This window comes from Taeniopygia guttata, chromosome 4 (assembly GCF_048771995.1).
Source record: "Taeniopygia guttata chromosome 4, bTaeGut7.mat, whole genome shotgun sequence".
Lineage (NCBI taxonomy): Eukaryota > Metazoa > Chordata > Aves > Passeriformes > Estrildidae > Taeniopygia > Taeniopygia guttata.
The window spans coordinates 43,449,746-43,469,771 of NC_133028.1; the positions used below are offsets into that span (position 1 = coordinate 43,449,746).

The 20,026-nt window shown below is 39.8% G+C and overlaps 1 protein-coding gene across 6 annotated transcripts in view; it reads left to right on the top strand.

The window, feature by feature from the left end:
• Positions 1–1,504: 1,504 nt before the first annotated feature.
• SH3D19 (SH3 domain containing 19) overlaps positions 1,505–20,026 on the top strand; it is an 80,976-nt gene continuing 62,454 nt past the window's right edge. For 3 of the 6 annotated variants that reach the window (XM_030271528.4, XM_072928480.1, XM_072928479.1), the window contains exons 1-2: positions 1,505–1,764; positions 19,755–19,794. In XM_030271528.4, coding sequence (XP_030127388.4) covers positions 1,647–1,764; positions 19,755–19,794 — 158 coding nt within the window. In that variant the 5' untranslated portion in view covers positions 1,505–1,646. Of the gene's footprint in view, positions 1,765–19,600; positions 19,795–20,026 lie in introns of those variants that run through there. The other 3 variants (XM_072928482.1, XM_072928481.1, XM_072928483.1) reach the window with 3 other exon arrangements.

Consider the following 20,026-nt stretch of genomic DNA (forward strand, 5'->3'; position numbering starts at 1 on the left):
GCGATTTCCTTGGACTACCATGCAATCTATCTGTGCAGAAGTCATCCAAAGCATGAAGCTTTTGAGAACATTTACCTATACTGGAAGGTTTCATTTCTCTGTTACACAGTCCTGCTGTACATTCAGTTTTATTCCTGGCCTTACATCTTTTTACAGTATAAAGCCTTATGTCCTTCAAAGCATATCTATTATACCACTTGAACACTAAGAGCTGCAGTGGAAAAAAGCCTATGTTAAGGAACAATGATTGTAAAGTCAAGCACCGAAACACTAAAAAATGCAGACAATCATTTGTATTCATGCATTATATCTTTTTCAATTTTGTGATGACTTTTTTTTCAACCTGTACAATATGCATTATTCACCGTGAGGCTAGAAGTTGCTCAGCATGTTAGCGCAGATATTGCTCAACATTACGATTACTCACTGTTTAGTTGTACCTTCCTGCTCTAATTTGTGGTCATATACTTTATTGGTTTACTGTCCCTTATTCACTTGCTCTGAAGCTGACTTTATCTTCCTTATATCCTTTTTTAGTACTATATACAATGGAATAATATGTAAAAACATTTATGATTTGGTTTTACAGCTACCATATGAAGTAAAGAAGCAATATAATTTCTACTTAGATATGGGCAACTGAGGGCCCTGGGGGGTGGGGAGAAATTAGAGGTAAAACCACACAGGCGTCCAACTTAAAACGTGGCCCTATTTTTCATATCACTACAGTGGTGTTAAGTGTGTACCTCACTGGTTTCAAGTAGGTCCTTCTTAAGTAGTTCAAACCACGGTAATGAACTCGGGCCAAGACACACATCCTCCTAGCCGTGAACCACAACTGCTGCCGGTCAAAAACCTGCCTGCCCCCAGCCCTCAGCCAATATCGGGGCCACAGTATGCTGCACCTACAATTCCCACAGCTCCCGGGGCTCACAGAATTGTTAGGAGGTCGTCTAGTTCAACCCCTCTGCCAAGGCAGGGTCACCTGGAGCAGGTAACACAGGAACGTGTCCAGGTGGGCTTTGAGTGTCTCCAGAGAGAGAGGCTCCACGACCTCCCTGGGCAGCCTGTTCTAGTGCTCTGCCACCCTCAACGTAAAGTTCTTCCTCATGTGGAGGTGAAACTGCTTGTGGTTTAGTTTGCGGCTATTGCTCCTTGTTCTGTCGCTGGGTACCACTGAAAAAGAGTCTGGCATCTCCTTGCTCTCGTCACGAGGCGAGGCAGACCTCGCACCCTCTCGGCCCTTTGGCAGGAGGCCGCCCGGGCTCGCACAGCCCGCTCGCCGCCGGGCGCCGCCGCTCCCCAGCCCATCCCCGGCCCATCCCCGCGCGGTGCCCGGCGGAGCCGCCCGGCGGAGCGCGGCTGCCCAGCGCCGGCAGCCAGGTACCTCCCCCCGCCGCCGCCTCCTCCGCCCCCTTTTGTGGCGGTGCCAGGCGGCCGCCGGGTTTCCTGCTGACGCCGGAGAGCCGCGGATGGGCAGGAAAGGCCGCTTCTGCTCCCGCCTCGCCCCGCCGGCAGCAGCGCGGAGCGGTCTCCGGGAGAAGCGCGGCGGAGAGGGCGCAGGTGCGGGGCGGGCCCGGCGGCCGCGAGGGCCGGGCGGCCGCGCCGAAGAGAGCGCGCCGGTCATGGCAGCTCCCGCTTCTTGAATGCTGCCAGCTGCCCCGCCGCCGCCGATGGCCGAAGCCTGGAGGCTGGAGGAGGACGAGGAGGAGCTGCGGGAGCTCGGCAGGAGGCACCGGAGGGTCGCGCTGAGCTCGGCAGCAGGTGAGCGGCGAGGGCGCGGCGGGCCGCGGCGTCGCGTCCTTTGGGCTGGCCCTGGCCCGCTCCCCGTGTCTGGATTGCTGTCGGGGGCTGGGCGGCGCTGGCGGTGCCGCCCCGAGGTGTGCCGGCCCCCGCGGCCTCGCCCCAGCGCAGCTCGGTTCAGCTCAGGTGCACCTGAGCTGCAGGCGTGTGCCCGCGGGCCGCCCCCCGAGCCTGCTCCCGCTCCGCGCTCACCAGAGTCATACTGTTCAAGTTAGATGGGACCTAAAGGCCGCCCGGTTCCAACTCCCCTGCCGTGGGCAAGGACTCCTTCGACTAGACCAGGTTGCTCAGAGTCCCATCCAACCTGTCCTTGAGAACGTCCAGGGATAGGGCATCACAACTTCTCTGAGCAACCTGTTCCACCGTTTCACCACCCTGAAGCTAGCATGGGCACGTGCTGACTAGCACAGACATGTCCAGGTGAATAGGTTGCTCCATCGGGAAATTACACGTACCAAGGTAGAGGAGCATCTAGATAGCAAAGTTGTTCACGTTTAGCCATTTCTATGTAGGTATGGACAGCAGGCCCCGTCAAAGAGCCGAGAACCAGTGCATCTGAGAAAGAATGGAGCTGGGGAGTGAGCAGATTGTCATTGTAGAGAAACATGGACAACAACAAGCTTTTGTTTGAAATTATGAACTCAAGTGGACCCTGGCAGCAGCTGAAATTATATAATTTGAAGATCACTGTTAATTGAGGGTCAATATGCATGCCATTGTCCTGTAGTAACTGAGGTGTGAATGCAGCATTTCTTTTTCTGTCAGTTTAAAATCTCTTCCAGAATGAATCATTTTCATAAGGTCTGTTTCCAGGTAAAATCTCAGCCATGCTACATAGTTGAATTCCAAATATTCTGATTTTTAGTAATTATAGTACAACTGTAACAATATAGCACCCTTTGTAATTCATGTGAGTTTGCATCCATTTGAGCAACAAGAAATTGAGTCCCTTTTGTAGTAGATAAAAACACAGCAGCATGAGGGATGCTAGAGGAAAACTTTCAACAGACAGGCCCTGTGGCCTTTAGTGAGTGGCTCAAGTTATGCCAATGCCTGTACAGGTGCAGGATTAGCAGGACCTTATTGAAACCACTGTCCTTTGGCAAGTCTGCAGGGTTTCACCTTGTATGGGTGAAAAAGTGCAGAAAATCAATGTTGATTCCTGTATGGTTTCCTCCAGAGCAAAATGTTTGTGCTACTGGTTATGATACCTGTTTTCCAAAGGTGTTTCCTCTAGAGGTTTTTGTTAGCAGAAAACATTGAATTGGTTCTACAGTTCATATATGTATATAACCTTTGCCACCTTCTTGTGGAACAAAGCTTGTTCCCAGAATTTGTCTTTGGCACAGTGCTATTAACTAGTAAAGAAAGGTGTTTTTTCAATTTTTACTAGTATTTTTTCCTGACAGCCACCGATTGAAATGGGGCCAGCACTGTTTGTTTACCTTACTGGTGTAAAGTATGTGTGAATGAACAGCATTCTGCTTGAGCAGTCTCGCCTTCTTTCCATCTGTTTGCACATCTCTACGCTGGAAAACACTACTAAGACTCCCAGTGGAGTATTCTTAAGGCATCAATGAAGAATATCATCCAAAGTAGATGAGTTTGCTGCTCTTCCCTTACTTGACCTTTATTTACATACTTTTGTTTACAAACCTGTTGAAAATTAGTGGGGCTTTTTTGCATGTAATGTGTGGTTGCAATGGTAATATAAATAGGTCTTAACTAAGCCTGCGAGATATTTTGTTGTAGGGTTTAAAAACAGCAGTGGCACCTTAGCAGGCTGTCAATTTAAGTATTTCAGTCTGTTAAACCAATTGTGAATGCAAGCAGTTCAGATTTTTGCTATGTTCAGCCGGTGCATGTAGGCGTAAGGGCAACTGATCACCTTTGTCCTGCCAGTGCGAGACATGTGTGCAAAGTGGGAGCTGAAAGGTGAAAGTTCACAAGTGCTTCTGACTTACTGTATGCTCAGACTTATTTAGCAGTGGTTTATTGGGGAGGCAGAGCTCAGGAGGCTCTGCAGTGAGGAAGTAGTATTTTCCCTTGAAGCCAGTTCCAGTTGTGCTGCACCATGTACTGCACTGCTGTAGGATGAAGCTATCTAGACTAAACTAACAGCTGGCTACTGCTCTAGAGGTGTGATCTCCTTTGGGGATGTGCACTTCTGCTCTCTCTTGTGTGTCAGCTCTGCTGCTTGTCCAACCTGTTGGTGAGTGAAGTCACTAGAGTTGTGGTTAGGTGGTAGCCTGGGCTGATGTACTGGGTGGCTGCTCACTCGGAGCCCCTTTGCTGGCTAGAACCTGCACTAACCTGTTCTGATGCATTTTCCAAGTAGAGCGATATTTTTCTAGTTCTCTTCAGTGGTTGGGAGTCTTCTGATTCAGCTCACTGTAATGGTTTTGGGTGAATGTTGAAGCTGGCACAAGGGAAAGAGTAGGAACATGCAGCCAGAGGGAGGTAAGAGCCTATGCCGGAAAGAAGTTAGTTTGGCTTATATTGCTGTGAAACTGCAGCCTGAGAACTGTTAGAGACCTACTTATGGTTTGGGGTTTTGGTTTTTTTTAATTTGATTCACTGGAGGTTGCTTTGTTTGTTTTTTACTGTGTTGGGTTGGGGGCTTTTTTGCTGGTTTAATGAGCTGAAGGTGCTTGCTTAAGCAGTAGACTGCCAAAGCAGATCTTGGAGCAGGGAAACTTGGAGGAATGAGATAGGCCAAACCATTTGTGTCCATGGGGTACTTGTAGATAGTTCAGATGATTCGTCTCACTGCCTGTGTCTACCACACTGCATGTCATGATCCCAAGTCATGGCATTATTTTCTCTGAATTCAAGACAGTTTTTATTTGGCATGTTCTGGAAAACCTGCAAGAAGATATATTAAATAGAACAATTTGAAACTCTTCTAACAAAATTATTTTCCCTCTAACAAAATTATTTTCCCGTTGAGAAAATACTGATTGAATTTTATATATATATATGTGTGTGTGTATGTATGTATGTATATGTGTATATATATATTGGTTTTTTTGGTTACAGGGAGAACTACAACATACTCTTTGAAAATTGAGAATAATGAAAGTAGCTGCATAGGTTCATTAAATTGAATTATCTTGTCACCTGGTCTGGGAAAGGAAACCACTTTTGTTGGAAACTTTTGGGGGTTTTAACTACAATATAAATAATGTGATCTATTTCTACCTCTCTTGTTGCTTATTTCTGTCATATGCATTATTGTTCTGGGAAGCTATAGAGACCCTAGGATATTTACTAGATCTTTTTCCTTAGAATATTAGTATCTTTACTTAGTTTTTTGTAAAATAAATAAACTTCTTAAAAACAAAAACAAAAAATGCCAAACAAGCCATAACGACCTCACTAAAATACTATATCTCCATAGACTTACAGGTTCTCTCCAGTCTAACTCTAAACCTTAATCTGTTGTGCTTTCCTTTTTCCACTACCTTTTTATTCTGTGACTACTGAACTACCATGGACTTGCAAGAAAGTTTATAGTGAATGTAGTAAATTTTAGTTATGAACTACATTGGTTGATTATCTGTCCTTACTGTCACATTAGAGCTGAGTACCACAATATTCTGATATTATCTAAAGGTTGTGATAATTTTTTATTATAATCTGTATCTGCATTATTTCACTTTGAATTCTGGCCAGTGTTCCCTGAGAAAGAATATACCATTATGGATGTGGCAGAAATTTCCTTACTTAAAAATAAAATGAAATTACCAAATATGGAAGCTAATAATGAAATTTATTTCTGGCCAGTGTTCCCTGAGAAAGAATATACCATTATGGATGTGGCAGAAATTTCCTTACTTAAAAATAAAATGAAATTACCAAATATGGAAGCTAATAATGAAATTTATTTAGTAAAAAATGTTATTTTTTACTTTAATGTGTGGTTAAAAATACGGGTGGTCAAGGCTTTGGTTTAATTTACTATTACTCTGTTTTATTTTACTTATCACAAATGATTGTCTGTGGTTTGCTCTCATACAATGGCTGTAAATTTTGCAGATGAGTTTAACTGTGCTGATTGAAACATCTCTGGGTTGAGTTTTGTTGTTTTTTTTTTTCCTTTCCCTTAGTTCAGATGTTTCCTGGAACTTTTTGAACTGTAGTGAGCAGTTTTAGATTATGGGTGAAATCATCTGGTTTTGGTGGGTTGATTGACTTGAGTGCTTTGGGATTTTTTATGCCAAAACAAGATTTAGTTCAGAGTTTGATCAATTCATTACATTCCCACAACTCCCACATCAAACTGGCACTGACTTGTTTTTGAAGCTGAGAACAATGAGCTGTATCCAGTATAAAAAATTAAGGTTGAATATTTCACTGCTCAACATGCTGAGAGGTTGTAGGGGTACATTTCTGTAGTGTGTCTGACAGAGTTCAGTGAACAGTAATTTGCAGGCATCATGGACTTTTTACAGATAAATGAAGAATTTAATACAACAATACTCAGCAGTTGTTCCCATGTAAATGCAAAACCACATATTTGGCCTTGAGAAGTAAAGAATAAGGTGATCTGAAATGCTTCATTAAATTCTTGGATCAGAGACTGTTCCTGTGGTGATGTCCTTTAGGGTTCACTGGATCATAACAAGGACAGCTCAAGCTCAGTCCTTCCCAAGAGGTGCCAGCGACCCTGGAGCTGGGAGGAAGCATGATAAGGAAAAGGGTGATTCGAAGACTTAGTTGCTTAACTGACTCTTATATTTAAGAAGTGGAAGGATCGGCATCTTGCAGAAGAGAAGTCAGCATTGTTCAGCTGGAAACTTCTTTCTCTGCATGCCTGTGTCCTTCAGTGCTGATCTGGAAATTGTTCTGCTTGTCCTTACGAAATGTAACCATTTATCCTCTTTTGTTAAGAGAAGAGAAGAGAAAAAAGTCTTTATCAGGCTGATCATTTGTTTTAAATAAACTAATAAATTTATCTGTGATCTGCTAGTCTGCCCATGTGTACACAGGAAGCCCTTAAAAAGAGAACTAAGAGGAGCATTCAGGATAAGGGAGTGGGTGCCACTATTTTAATTATTTCTTTGTTTAGTTAGTTAGCTCACAAATTCAAGAAGCGGTGTGGAGCTGATGGCCAGCTGAACATCACTTCCCTCTTCTCCCTGGGATTCAGTCTGTTTTGTTTTGATTGTCCTGGTGCAGATTTAGGAGCTTCAGTTTTAATAACTGCTTCAGGCACCATCACAGTAAAAGACTTCAGATCCAAAGAGCACAAATAATGTAATTCTCCTGTAATAATCTCTGACTGATGCTGGTATGTTGTATCTTGGAAGTATTAAGAAGATTATATGATTAGGCATTTTTCACAGTCCTTTGAAGTTACTGGGCACATTTCTATTATATTTTATAGTCTTTAACTGTAGATTGCTTGAGGTAAGTATAAATACTAACTAAAGCTTTTCTTTTTTTTTTTTTTTTGTGTGTTTTATATAGCCTGTACATGGAAGTTCTCCAACATATTTTGAGATTCAAGTTAGTGGCAATAAAAAAATCTGCTTGCAGTTACTTGGCCAGGAGTATAGACTGATCCCCAAAGAATATTGTGCCCCCCGAAGAAACAATGCTTCTAAAACTGAAGGCTGGTCTTACAAAAATAATCAAATAACTTCTGGTAGTCAGCCAAGGAAACTGTAGAAGGACAAATAATAATAAGTATCATTATTAAGGGATTAAATGGACCTACTTCATTTAGGTTAGAGCCAAAGCAAGGCACAGAAGTATATAACTGCTTAAGGAGAGATGAGTTTGTAGCTAGAGAATGACCCATAGAACTGTGATTGCACAAAGACCTTGCAGTTACCTGTGTTGTAAATGATCATTTCCTGTCAGGACAACAAATGATAAGTCTGGGATGTTGCATAAAGAATGGGGATAGACAGCAAAGCATAAAATGAGTCATAACCTCATTGCAAGAAGCTTTTACCAAAGTGGTTTTGTTTACAGAGGAAAAAAAAAAAGTAATATTTGTAAATGAATTTGTTAATATTTGCTTTTGAGAGTATAGCCTTTGTTGTCCCAAAATGGGTTCCTTCACCCAGTGTGCAAGAGGCCAATCCACACAAACTTGAAGTATTTGATTTATGTAGTTCAGCTCAGAAAGTTCAGCTCACAAATTTGCCAGTCCAAGCTGTCAAATTTACAAAGCCAGTACACCAATCATCAAAACTTCTCATTATTTGCATATTTTGACAAGCAAAGACATTAATGTTTATCGGCTATAATTTATACAGTTCTCTTATTAATTAGTGTTTTATTTCTGTTGGTAAATTACTTTCTTTTTTCTTCTGCTAATCAGCCCACATGCTCCCTCTTTTGAGTATGTGGGTTTCTTGAGTTGGCTATGAGTCAGTGGTTGTGGTCTTCCCCTGCCAGAGTTGCCTTTTACCTAGTTAGCACACTAGTTTGATGAGTTTGCTTTGTTTCTTCCTCCTAATCTGGTTCCTGCTGGCATTATCTTGAACATTCTACCCAGTGTCCTTGCAGTCTATCAGTTCAGCATTCTATTGTGATTCTGTTTTTCAAATTTTGTACTCTGATGTTCTCTTTTTCTATAGCTGAAGTCACTGCAGCATGTTAAGCTGCAATTACTGAGACATTAAATATAATTTATCTATTTGGAAGCTATGCATGACCTTGATTTAAAATCTGGAAACAACAGGGTAGTGGTGTTTACGCTCTCCATTAAGAGTTTATGTTGTTCTGTGTGTTTTGTTTCAATGAGCATCTCACTCAATATGTGCCATATGAAATTTTATTTTGATAGCACTAAAGTAATTTGCCATGAGCTTCTTTTTTTGATGCTTATTATCTATAGTGAAATACAATGCTTTCACATTCTTCCATTTCTTTGCTTTGCTGACTTTGTGTTTGTGGCTATGGAAGTGTTGTCTGGAAGGGAACTCTGGGGTTACCTAGTCCAGCCTCCTTCTTGAAGCAGGCCTGTTGCCAAGGCTAGATCTGTCCAGCCAAGGCTTTGTCTAGCAGTAGCTTGAGAAGTCTCCTGAAAGGGAGGGATTTACAGCCTCTGCAGGCAACCTGTTTCAGTGCTTTACTTATTCCTAATGGAAGAACTTCTGCTCACCTGCAACCTGAACCTCCCAAGCTACATTTGTGACCATTGCCCCATTCAATATTGTCCACTAACACCAAGAAGAGTTTGCATTTGTGATCTTTGTTGCTACCCTACAAGTAGGTGTCTGCTGTGGCTAAGTAGCTTCTTTGCCTTGTCTTTTCTAGGGTAGAGGAGTCTGGCCCCTTCAGCCTTCTTATTGCATGGTGCTGCCTTGCTTATTCAGTTCCTCTGTACAGAAAAAAATCTAGTGGAAGTGTTGTTTTCATTGCTGGCCAAGATTTTTTACTCTGCTCTTGAAAATCAGTATGCACAAAAGGCACTGAAGCATTCCAACAGCAGATTTGGGATCACAGTATATCATCTGTTGATCTGTGGTTTATGCTTGGCAAGCATCCTTCCCTTTAGTGAAGGACGAAAATAAGTTTTGTGGGAAAGCATAGATTTAGTGGTTAATGGCACATACCAAAAAAAATTCCTGGTTTTCCCCTCAACTTTGTATCAATTTTGACAGACACAGGATCTTATGTATATCAATATTTTTGAATTGACCACTTGATGTAGTGCTGTTACATTCATTGCTTCAGGTGTTTTAAATCTGTGGAGATTTGTATGAATTTAATGTGTTATTCTAAAAACATCAATTTGACATTCTGACTTGCGAATTTAGAATCTTCTGACAAAAATTAATGGAATGCTAAATAAGATGCTTCAAAGATTAACCTGTTTGGTTTAGAAATTCTTGCATGTGTTACAAAACAAATATATTCTTGCTTTCCTGCTTTCTATGGTTGTATTTGGGTCCAGCATGAAAGGCTGGATGACAGTAAGGCTGAAAAGGTTCACTCTGGAGTAGAAGCTGAATGCAACAAATTTTACTGTTCATTTTTTTTTCATTTCCCTAAGCTTTTAAAGAGGTCATAGCATTTATTTTGTGTGTATGTGTTGTGACCAGTCAGCTTGTTCATGATTTTGAAGAAAATATGATTGGATCAGAACATGCTAAAGGTTTCAAATGATTGACATCATTACTCCTGTGGTTAATAGTGGGTGCACTGTCAGCCTTTCAGAGCTCTGTTAGTAGTTTGTGTGTCACAGCGCACAAACTAAAAAAACAAATGTCTTCAGGAAAGTCTGCAAGAAACACCTCCCAGGATTCAGTTTTTACTTCCAAGAGAAATTCCTTCCCCTCTGCAGTCAATTTCTTCGCAACTTCTGGGAGGCCGCATATGAAAGGCCCTGCTAAATTGCTGCCAATGGATTTATCTTTCACTAAATCAATTCCTTTTTTGAATACACTTAGACTTTTATTCTTCAGATCTTGCATGGTAGTATGGAACATTTCATTGTATGAAATCAGTTACTGCATACTGGTTGGTGTTTCTGCTGGATAATCACTGGTTATTGAATTATAATGATGAATTTCTTATCTGTATTCTACTTTTTAATGTGGTCTTGATCATGATGATTGACTTCCTTAAAAGCTTAGGTAAGTTTTCAATTTTTAGGTAAGTTTTCAATTTTTGTTTACTACAAAAGGGTTTCTGGTCCATTCTCCTTCTAGACAGACTATTGTATGTATTAAAGAAGCTGTTTGACATTTTTCTTCAATTATAACATTTAGATTCTGTTTATAAGAGATAAGTTAAAATTAATATAATTTGTTTTCTCAAGGTGATAATTTTGTATTCATCATTAATTACTTCTTGCATTAAAAACTGAGTTCTCAATATCACAGATCTATACATGAAAATGGATTCAGGTTGTTCACATCTCTGCTAAATTTAAAAGAATTTTTGAGTGTACAGTGTGTTGTGATCTTATTTGTTATTAAAATACTGTTCTTTCATCCTGTTGGAGAGGTGGGACATAAATGTCTGGAAGCAAGCTCAGCATTTCAATAACTTTCTCAAATTACTCAATTGATGTGCTGTATCTCCACACTCCATTGTAAACACTCCATTGATGTGTGTTCTATAGCTGCACTTTTAAATTTAGGGTACAAAACTAATAGAAATGTGGGACTTGGGATCAAAGTAGAAGCTTTATAAGAAGTCTCACTCCTTCTGCCTGGTACTTGAAGAACTACATTGTCAGGTGCCACAGTTCAACTGACACCAAATGCTGTACACTTTGTCATTTGTACATCCTTTGCAACATCCAGTGAACTTCAAACTGGCATGATTAAATTCACCTGAGAATGGAGTTCCAGTTTACCATGTCTGTTGTTTAAGCAGGTCAAGTCCATGCTTGGACAAGCATCACTGCCAGCATGGAACAAATATAACTGAATGATGAGATAGGATAATGCTGCAGACCTGATGTATTCAGAGCTTATCAGCTTAACTTTATGGGAAAAAAAAAGTTTATCTGTTCTAGTGTGCAAAGCTTCATGCAGATCACCAATATAGTCTTTGGGAAATACATGGTAGCAGCTGCCATGACATTAGGCACATTTCATTTCTGTAATTGCTGTCTACTAGCTTGATGTTTGTGGATCCATTATCAAGAACTCTTTGAAGTGTGTCATTATGGTATTTTGGCACTATAGCAATGCAGAGGTACTTATTAGTATATTTACAGAGGTTGAATGCCTCTGACAGGATCTGTAGCCTTTTTGTTGAGTGCATAGAACTGGGGAGAGGTCTAGTAATACATGGGAGGGTAGTTATTTCCTCCAAGGCACCAAACAACTGGAACTGTTTCTGCCAGCATTACCAGAGTGTCCAGAAAAGCTGTGCTTATCTGTGGCAAGCACAGGATTCTTTGTTTTGAGGGTTTCTTAATGCTTAATAACTTTGCCATTCTTTTTCTTGGTCAAAGCAGATTTTTGAAGCCTCTCGCTGACCGTAGGTGAAACTGCTTTGTGTTACCACGAGTAGCACCTGAGTGGATGAAATTTGCATTTAGAAGACTGAGAACGAGATGCAATAGCCTTATGTGGAGGGTAGAAACAGGTAAAGAATGCCTTTTATAACAGCTGCCCAAAGTGCCATCATGGTGCAGGGAATCCAGCTGTACACAGTGATTACTGTCAGGATGTTCTTCCAGGACCAAAGGGCACATGTATGCAGATTTACATGCACACGTTAGACCAGTAATGAGGGACTCTGTGGTACCTTAAAGGGGATATAGTAGATGTTTAACACCTTGGAGTAGATGTGGGTAAATTCAGTGCACGCCTCAGTAAAATGTCTTCAGAATGTCAGGTGATTCACATCTTTAAAAACTGGATGCCAATCACTACATTATTAAATAATGTGCATTAAAACATTACTTGCTTTAGTAACAGCAAAGTGCTGGGCTTCCTGTTCTGCGGAATAGTGGCAGAGGGTTGCACAACTTATAAGCATGTGCTCAAAGGTGATGGATGAAGGGTTATCTCAGGGTACAACAATTTATTCATATATGCCACCATCATTAAATAAATCCATTTTTTGCACCTTCACATTAATCCCTTTTATGATGTGTCTAGGTCTTGTAGTCTTTGTTTGATGATAGAGAATAATCCATTTTATGGTACTTCAGACAAATCCTGTGCACATGAGAAGCAATTGTTACATTCAGTTTCCTAGAATTTTTTTATTTCTGTTCTGGGCGGAATTACCAATGTCGCTGGAGGGAAAATATTTTGTTAATAGGCTAATCTCAAATTCACTTCCTTAGAAAATTAGTACTTGTAAAAAAATCAGTGATATTTAAGACGGTTCTCATTAGGTGAACTGGGTAAACATCTTGGGGATCCTTTAATCATAAATAGTGTCAAAGATCCATAAAATATTCCAAGAACAAGCTACTGAGTGTTTCAGTGGTGTCTTAAGAGAAATAAATACTTTCATTTGCCTGGCACATTTATTCTACTTTTAGAGATACTGCTTTTTTTGTGGTTGAGTGTCTTTTCTTTTCATACATTATTTTCTTTCTCTCTGTGTCATTTCATCTCCCTAGTCTCCAGATTTCTCCCACAGTGCAGACCTATGCACTTACTTGCACTCACTATCATGTCTGATATCTAAATTGAAAGCAGTGTCACCTTTATTCTGTCAGTGGCTTCACAGGATGAAATTGTCAAGAAAAAAATTTTCTTGTTTGTTTTAAAGCCAAATTAATTTCCTGATATACAGAAGGGGGAATATCTTCGGAATTGCTATTCAGCACTTTATTGTGAATCCATGTCTTGCCCGCATTGAATATGACACAGCGTCCAAGTGCTTAATCTGTAAGATTACACTGGGGACTTTTGTTGTTGAGGTTTGCCACCTCAGCAGTGTATTGTGACACATGAATGAACCTACACAGAGGTGTTTAATGCTGGAGGTGCTTTTGGTGCTGGATGTTCTGATTCTCAAGCAGAGCAAATCCCTGAGGAGGAAAATAATGGAATACATTTAGATCTTGCATATTGTGTATGAATGCTTATAAGCTGGTCTGTTAATACAGTGTCAGAATGACAAGTTTATGCACATATCTAACTATTACATTTTTTGCATGTGTATTGGCACCCTTTTACAGGCAGATACAGGTAGGACTGAGAGAGCTCTGTGGTCTAGATGAGAAATATGCAGAATCTGTGCAGGCATGCTAAATCTGATTTGGGAAGAAAAGGGTAGTACAGTGCTCTTGAAAGATAATTTTCTTTTAATGGCAATGCTAGCAGCATCAGAGAATTATTTTTCAGAAATGTAGATTTAACATTTTGGAAATGCCTGGAGAGAAACATATTTTGTGGTTATAAGTCTTCTGTTCATCAAAACGTTGAGTCAATTGATACTTTCCTTATGAAAGTATAAAAAATATTAATTAGGAGGGCTCATCTAGAGTAGCTCCCACTGTGATTATGGTGGTGTACTGATACCTGTGTCTAGTTATACCTGGAGTTCATAATCTAATTACATTGCACTGATCAGCTGGAGTGTCTTTTATGAAGATGTAGGGATTTGTATTTTCAGGAGTTGCTATTTTTTTTTTGAAAAAAGAGCTTTAGAAGCAGCTGTGTCCTAAATTTCCTTCTTAAACAACTGTGGTAGAAGGCAAAATTGTGGTAACATATGTATGTAGTGGGTGTATTTGATTACTTATATACTTTGTTTATCTTTTATGGCTTAAGAATAAGCCCTGTTGCCAGTGCTGAGTTTAGTCTAGGTTCTTACAGCACGAACCTTTTAGAGAAATGGTGAGAGCTTACACAGTCTGTTTCCATTCTCTTTTGTTTTCTGCATCAGCCCCCTCTTTTGCTGGCACTATGCTCACACTGATGCACGCACACTTTTGCTGTTGCAGTGCGGAGAAATGTAGGAGCAAGAATGAGGGGGTGGAACTTCAGTCACAGAAACAAATCAACAGCAAATGTAACATTGGCAAATGTGGCCTCTGCTATCCAGAAAAATCCTTTTTCACTTATATGTTGTGCACTTAAAGTGCGCTAAAGGCTTTAAAGATGATTATAGTTTATTTTTAACCTTTTTAGCAAGGTAAGGATAACTTAAAGTCTTGGGATAATTACATGCTTTATGGTAGTCAGTGGTTTAATTAAAATTAAATACTCGACTGCAGAGGTTCATTGTGTTCTCAGCTATGTGTTGGGGTCCATCCCCAGCCATCTATCAGTTGTGTTTAAGAGTGGGGAAAGAAAGCATTACTCCAAGTATACAGAACTGCAAGAATGCTTTGTGCTTACAGACTCAGTTACTGTTTAGCACTAAAACTGACAGACTACTATAATTTCATTGTGGGGGATGTTACAATACTGTTTTCTTCCTGGCAGCGTACTGCTCTGGAAGTCAACAGCATACTGTAGAATTTAAAGAAGTATAAAAACTGTCTACCTTTGCAATTAAAAACTCTGAGCATGTCCTGATTTTGTAGCCTTTTGCAGTGAAGGGAAAGCTATACATAAAGTAAATTTAAAATGTTTCTTCCAGGCCTCTGATTAATTTCCGCTTGGGCCTTCTGCCTTTTAAACAACTGATAAGGGACTCTGCTGTTAAAATGTTAAAATACATAAACAAATGTTCAGTTTTGTGCATTTTGCTGTATGGTTATTCTTAGCAAAATTGGCCAAAATTTACAGTAGATTCTACACAGTGGAATCAATTTGTATTGTTCTGATTCCTTACCTAAGGGAAGTGCTGAAAAGAAGTAAGAGTGGCTTTGGGCCACAATGTGCCTTAACAAACAGAAGCAAAGAGGTGGCAGTATCAGTGGCAATTACTGCTTGTCTCAGTACAAATAAAGCAACTAGTGTTGAAAATCATGCACAAATGCAGATCTTTTTCCCAGAAAATGTGCAATTCATTTGAGTGAGGGCTCCATCTACACTGGCAATTAGGAATGAAAATTTGGGGTTCTTGATGCAGTTGGCTGGCAGGGACTGGTGCACTTAGCTATGGTCACCTGGGTCTAGATATATATGTGTAAAATAGTGGCATCATGTTTCTGCACAATGTCTTGTAAAGCTGCTCTATTGCTCGTCATGTCTGGGTTTTTTAAGACCTGACAGCCTTCAAAGCTCATTGGGGTTGATGCATTCAGATGCATCATCAGATGAAAGTTGTACATACAGCCTCTTCCAATAATTTGCTTATCCTGAAAACATCACTTCTCTCTATATTTTAGTGTTGCCAGCACTGCTTAAAAGTCCGTGGTTCACATGTCTTAGTTTATCTGGAGATCTGCCATTGTTACATTAGCATGTCATGCTTGCTTTTCTTGTGAAACCACTGCTGGGCCATTGGGGGCTAAAAACTGCTGGGATGGAGACTGCTGGTTGCTCTAACTCCACGTCTCCAGAAGAAGTGTTAGTGTCCTGCCTCTTTTGCTGACTGGCCAAATTCAACAGGCATATTAAACTTGAAGATACAGTATTTCCCAGAAATGGGAATGGTATGTGTCCCCCTTTCCCCCCTTCAGCTTTTAAGAGATCAAGCTGTGGAATGGGGTTAAAAGTGGGAAGTTACCAGCCTCAGAAGGTAATTGCATTGGAGGTTCCCCAGTAGTTTTGGAGTTTGATACGGCAGAATGTGTGTTAACTTTCCACTAATTTTTCAACAACATTTTATGTTTATACTTGAATTTTTTTCTAGTGAGACCAAACTTTTCAGTTGAAGTCATTCTTAGCAACAAGATGCTTTGAAGAAGCTTGCAAAATAAACAGAGGAAAATAATGCCTCTACTGAGTGTGAGTTGCCTTTTTTCTTTTCTTTGCTTGTTTTCCAGAAACAAGAGCAATTACCTTAAAAGATACTTTTTTCTGCATTGGTGGTCTTTTTGGCAAAAACTTTAAGTTATTTCAGGCTTGTGGAGCAACTGAAATGATGTTGACTCAGTTATTTTTCTCTTGATGATTATATTTATATTTTCATTGAGAAGAAAATTTTTTCTGTCATATTAAAAACAAACAACAAAAGAAGCTAATTTTCCCAAACATGGAGTGTAAGAGAATCACCTTTTTTTTCTGAAAGCAACTGGAACATGGCATTTCTGTCTACCACTCAGCCTTTGCATGCTCAAAAAAGGCATAAGGTGCCCGTGCTGCCACTGAAATATACAGAGCATGATTTTGTAAAGAAATGCTAGATTTGCCAAACGATTATGGTATAAAGAGCAGATTTTTATGTCTTAATGTTTTCCTTGATTCTTCTGCTGTGCTTAGAACTGGGCAACAGTCTTCCCAACTTCAGCCAGGAGTCTCTGACTTCTTCCACCTCATCTGCTCCACCAGCTAGCTGCTTGGTTTCTTGCACTATATCCTGCTTCTGAACAAGGCTAATATATTTCTCTTGTATGGCTGTAATTTTATGAGGGCAACAAAGGTTTTGTAAATAGTAGGTGTGAGTATGATGTGGAGAAAATCTTGAAGTGTAGTCTTCAGGAGGTTGGAGCATGGTCAGTTCTTACAGATTGAGGGACTGCAGATCTCTGGCTATGCAAATTGTGGATTAGAGGACAGGCAGAAAGAACTTCATTAAGTAAAATAAACTTAGGATCATGCATTTCTGTTATGTAGCTTGTGGGTACTAGCAGCTTATAAATTCCAGTGTATTTTACTACAGCTACATACACAGTAAACAATTTTATTACTTTTAGCAACAGAAGTATAGAGAGGACAGTACTGGTAACTTGTGTCTGGAAGGTAATACCTGTCACTGGAAATGGCATTTTTTCCTGTGCATTTCCTATGCCAGAGTGCAAACCAGCTTGTTTGTTTATTGTAAGTGCTAGTCCTGCAGCATTCGATGTTTGCTCTGATCTGACACACAGTTTTGGCTTCCAGAGTTTAGAACTGAAGAATATACAGTTTTCTGCTAGAAGGACATAATGTCCTGTCATGTTTTATAGCAAATTATATCTTTGATATAGAGGAAAATCTGTAGTGCAGGATTTAATTTTCAGATCTTTGTAACTATAGTCTTCTTACTTATTTCTGTTAGAAAAGATTACAAGGACATCTCTCTGCTGTTGAGGTAACATGTATAGAGAAAAAAGAATCAGTTGTGAGCATGCATTTTTGAGACTCAGCTTTTTTCAAGTCAAGGATTTGCCTACAGAATGGAGATCTGTGTGTGTGTGTATTTTTAAAAATTGCGTTTTTCTAGGCTTTCATATTCTAGTGTTTGTAGAGGTGTGTCATTATTTGAATTGATGCTTGTACCTAATCCTAATGCCAAAAAAGCATTTAGAATTGCAATATTTACAGTCACAGAATCAGTTAGGTTGGAAAAGACTTCTGAGATTGAGTCCAAACTTTGACCACACTACCTTGTCAATCAGACCATGGCATCAAGTGCCATGTCCAGTTTTTCCTTAAACACCTCTTGGTACAGTGACTTCACCACCTAATTGACTCCGAGCCCATGAGTGAAAGATTGAGCTCTTTGAGTCTCTCGTTACAATTGAAACTAAAACACATTTAAAAGGATAAGGTCACAACAAACTTAACGAGGTGGAGGTTTTAGTTCTATTTTTAAATGTTGGCTCTTTGCTTATAGGATTATAATTTGTTTTTTCAAGAAGATAAATATGCGTGTGGATGGTGTGCGCTCACTAAATTTATCAGAAAGTAAAACGTGCAAAACCAAATGTAGCATTGAAATGCTGAAACAGGAATGAAAATAAAAGGGGAAAAGGAATTGCATTGATTTCCTGAATGAGCAGGTTGGTGCAGTGTGGGCGGGCTGTGGTGGATCTGCTGACTGGACATGGGCTGTGTAGGAGAGCTCCCAGATGCGGTGCTGGCATGTGCTCCCACTCGGTTTCTTCCTTTTCGCTGGTTCATTCACACGATCGTTTTGGCAGTGGGGGGGCTTTGTCTGAACACTGTTAGACTGTGGCTGCATACAGAGCAGGAGACACTGATAACAATCAACAGATGGCAAACAGATTTCAGTAGGAAGTCCAGTCTCATTTTGTTCAATGCTCCCAGGTAAGGAGGTTACATGGTAAGGATGGAAGGAGTGTGTGTTTGAAGAGCTGCTGCTGCGACTCTGATTTGAGCTGTTCCAGAGCTATACCATGCTGCTTCTGCTAGCAGAGCTGCACACAGTGTGATGAAATGGAGATTGCTGAGTCAGGAAGACAATAAATTATAACTGTGTGGCCATGACAGCTCAGTAGGAGCACCTGTGGATGGAAAAAGCATTACATAGTTTTAAGCACTGTTGACATGAGATAATTTTTTTACCACTTTAATGAAAGCTTAATCAAATGAGCACATAAAGCTTGGAGAGAAAAATATTTCTTTTACACAGGAAATAAAACTGCACAAACAAATGTGCACTATTAACAGAACAAATTTTATTTCAAATACAGAGCTTTAAGAATGAAAATACAATCTGTGAGCATGAAATTTTTTTTAGGAAGACTCTTCTGTATAGACAAGCTTTTCAGTAAAGTGTTTATTAACACATAAAAAATAGCATTCTGTTTAAAATACACAGAGATCAAATTAGAAGCAAAATCACCATGGTCAGTGGAAATGTGCAGCTGTAGGAATTACCTTCTGCTTGTATAGTGGATCTTTTCTGCATTAAAAGATTAAACCTCTCTCTAATTTTAGAATATGCATTTTAGGTGGACAACAACAGTCTCAGCTTTTCAGGTAGTTCAAAAGTCATGCAGTAAAAGATATTCTGGACTTAAAATATAAATGATAATGTATGAATTCTGATATCATAGCACTGGAGTTATTTTGTAATGCTTGTATGATAATTGTAACTCTTGAGAGAATTATTTTATATTTTCTGTGCATCCTGGAGCTTTATGTGTAGATTTTTGGGTCAGTCTCATTAGTCCAAATAAGCTGCTTGAAATACTTACAGGATAAACCCTTTCTAAAAACACAGAAAAATTCAGTGTTTGGAACCCCCAGAAGCTGAAGAGTTAATGGTGGGGTTGCACTGGATTCAGTGTATTTGCAGATGTTGCTGCAACCAACTGCTGATTTTTCTCCCATCCTGTCAGGGAACTTTGCCAGCCATGATTCATGGAATGATTTTTTTGCGCTGAGTAATCTGTGGTTTTTCTTTTTTCCTCTTCCCTCTCCCTTATTTTTATCCTGAACTAAAGCACTATTCATTTCAGCTAAAGGGAGGAGAAGCTTCCAAAGCATTAATACAAAACATTAAATACACTGTGTTTTGAGTGGAGGAATTGTAACAAATGTTAAACTTGCATTAATTTTATTTGGTCTTAGGCAGTCTAGTCCAGTGTGGGAAAACAGTTTTAGAACAGAATCAGCTTTTGGTTTGGCTAGTCATATGGTTTTACAGTTCTCTTAAGACTTCTGTACTAGTATTGCTAAAGAACATCCAACTTCTGTGCTGATATTATGCCTCCTTTCTCACAGATCGCTCAGAAAGAAATAAACCAGACTGCCGCTCTTCAGGGTAAGAACTGTATTTCTTTATTTATTCTTCCCTTTTCTTTCTTTTTTTTAGCCTTATTTTTTCCTTTTACTGGGTGAACTAGGAAATTGGCCAGAAATATAAAAATGTCATTCTTCTACTTCTCTGTTTTGGTAACAGTAATGTAATACCAAAATAAGTTTGTGTTAAAAATAATTGTTTTATATTCTCTATGGGCAAAGGTTTTTTTCCCAATAAGTTAATAGGACTTGCT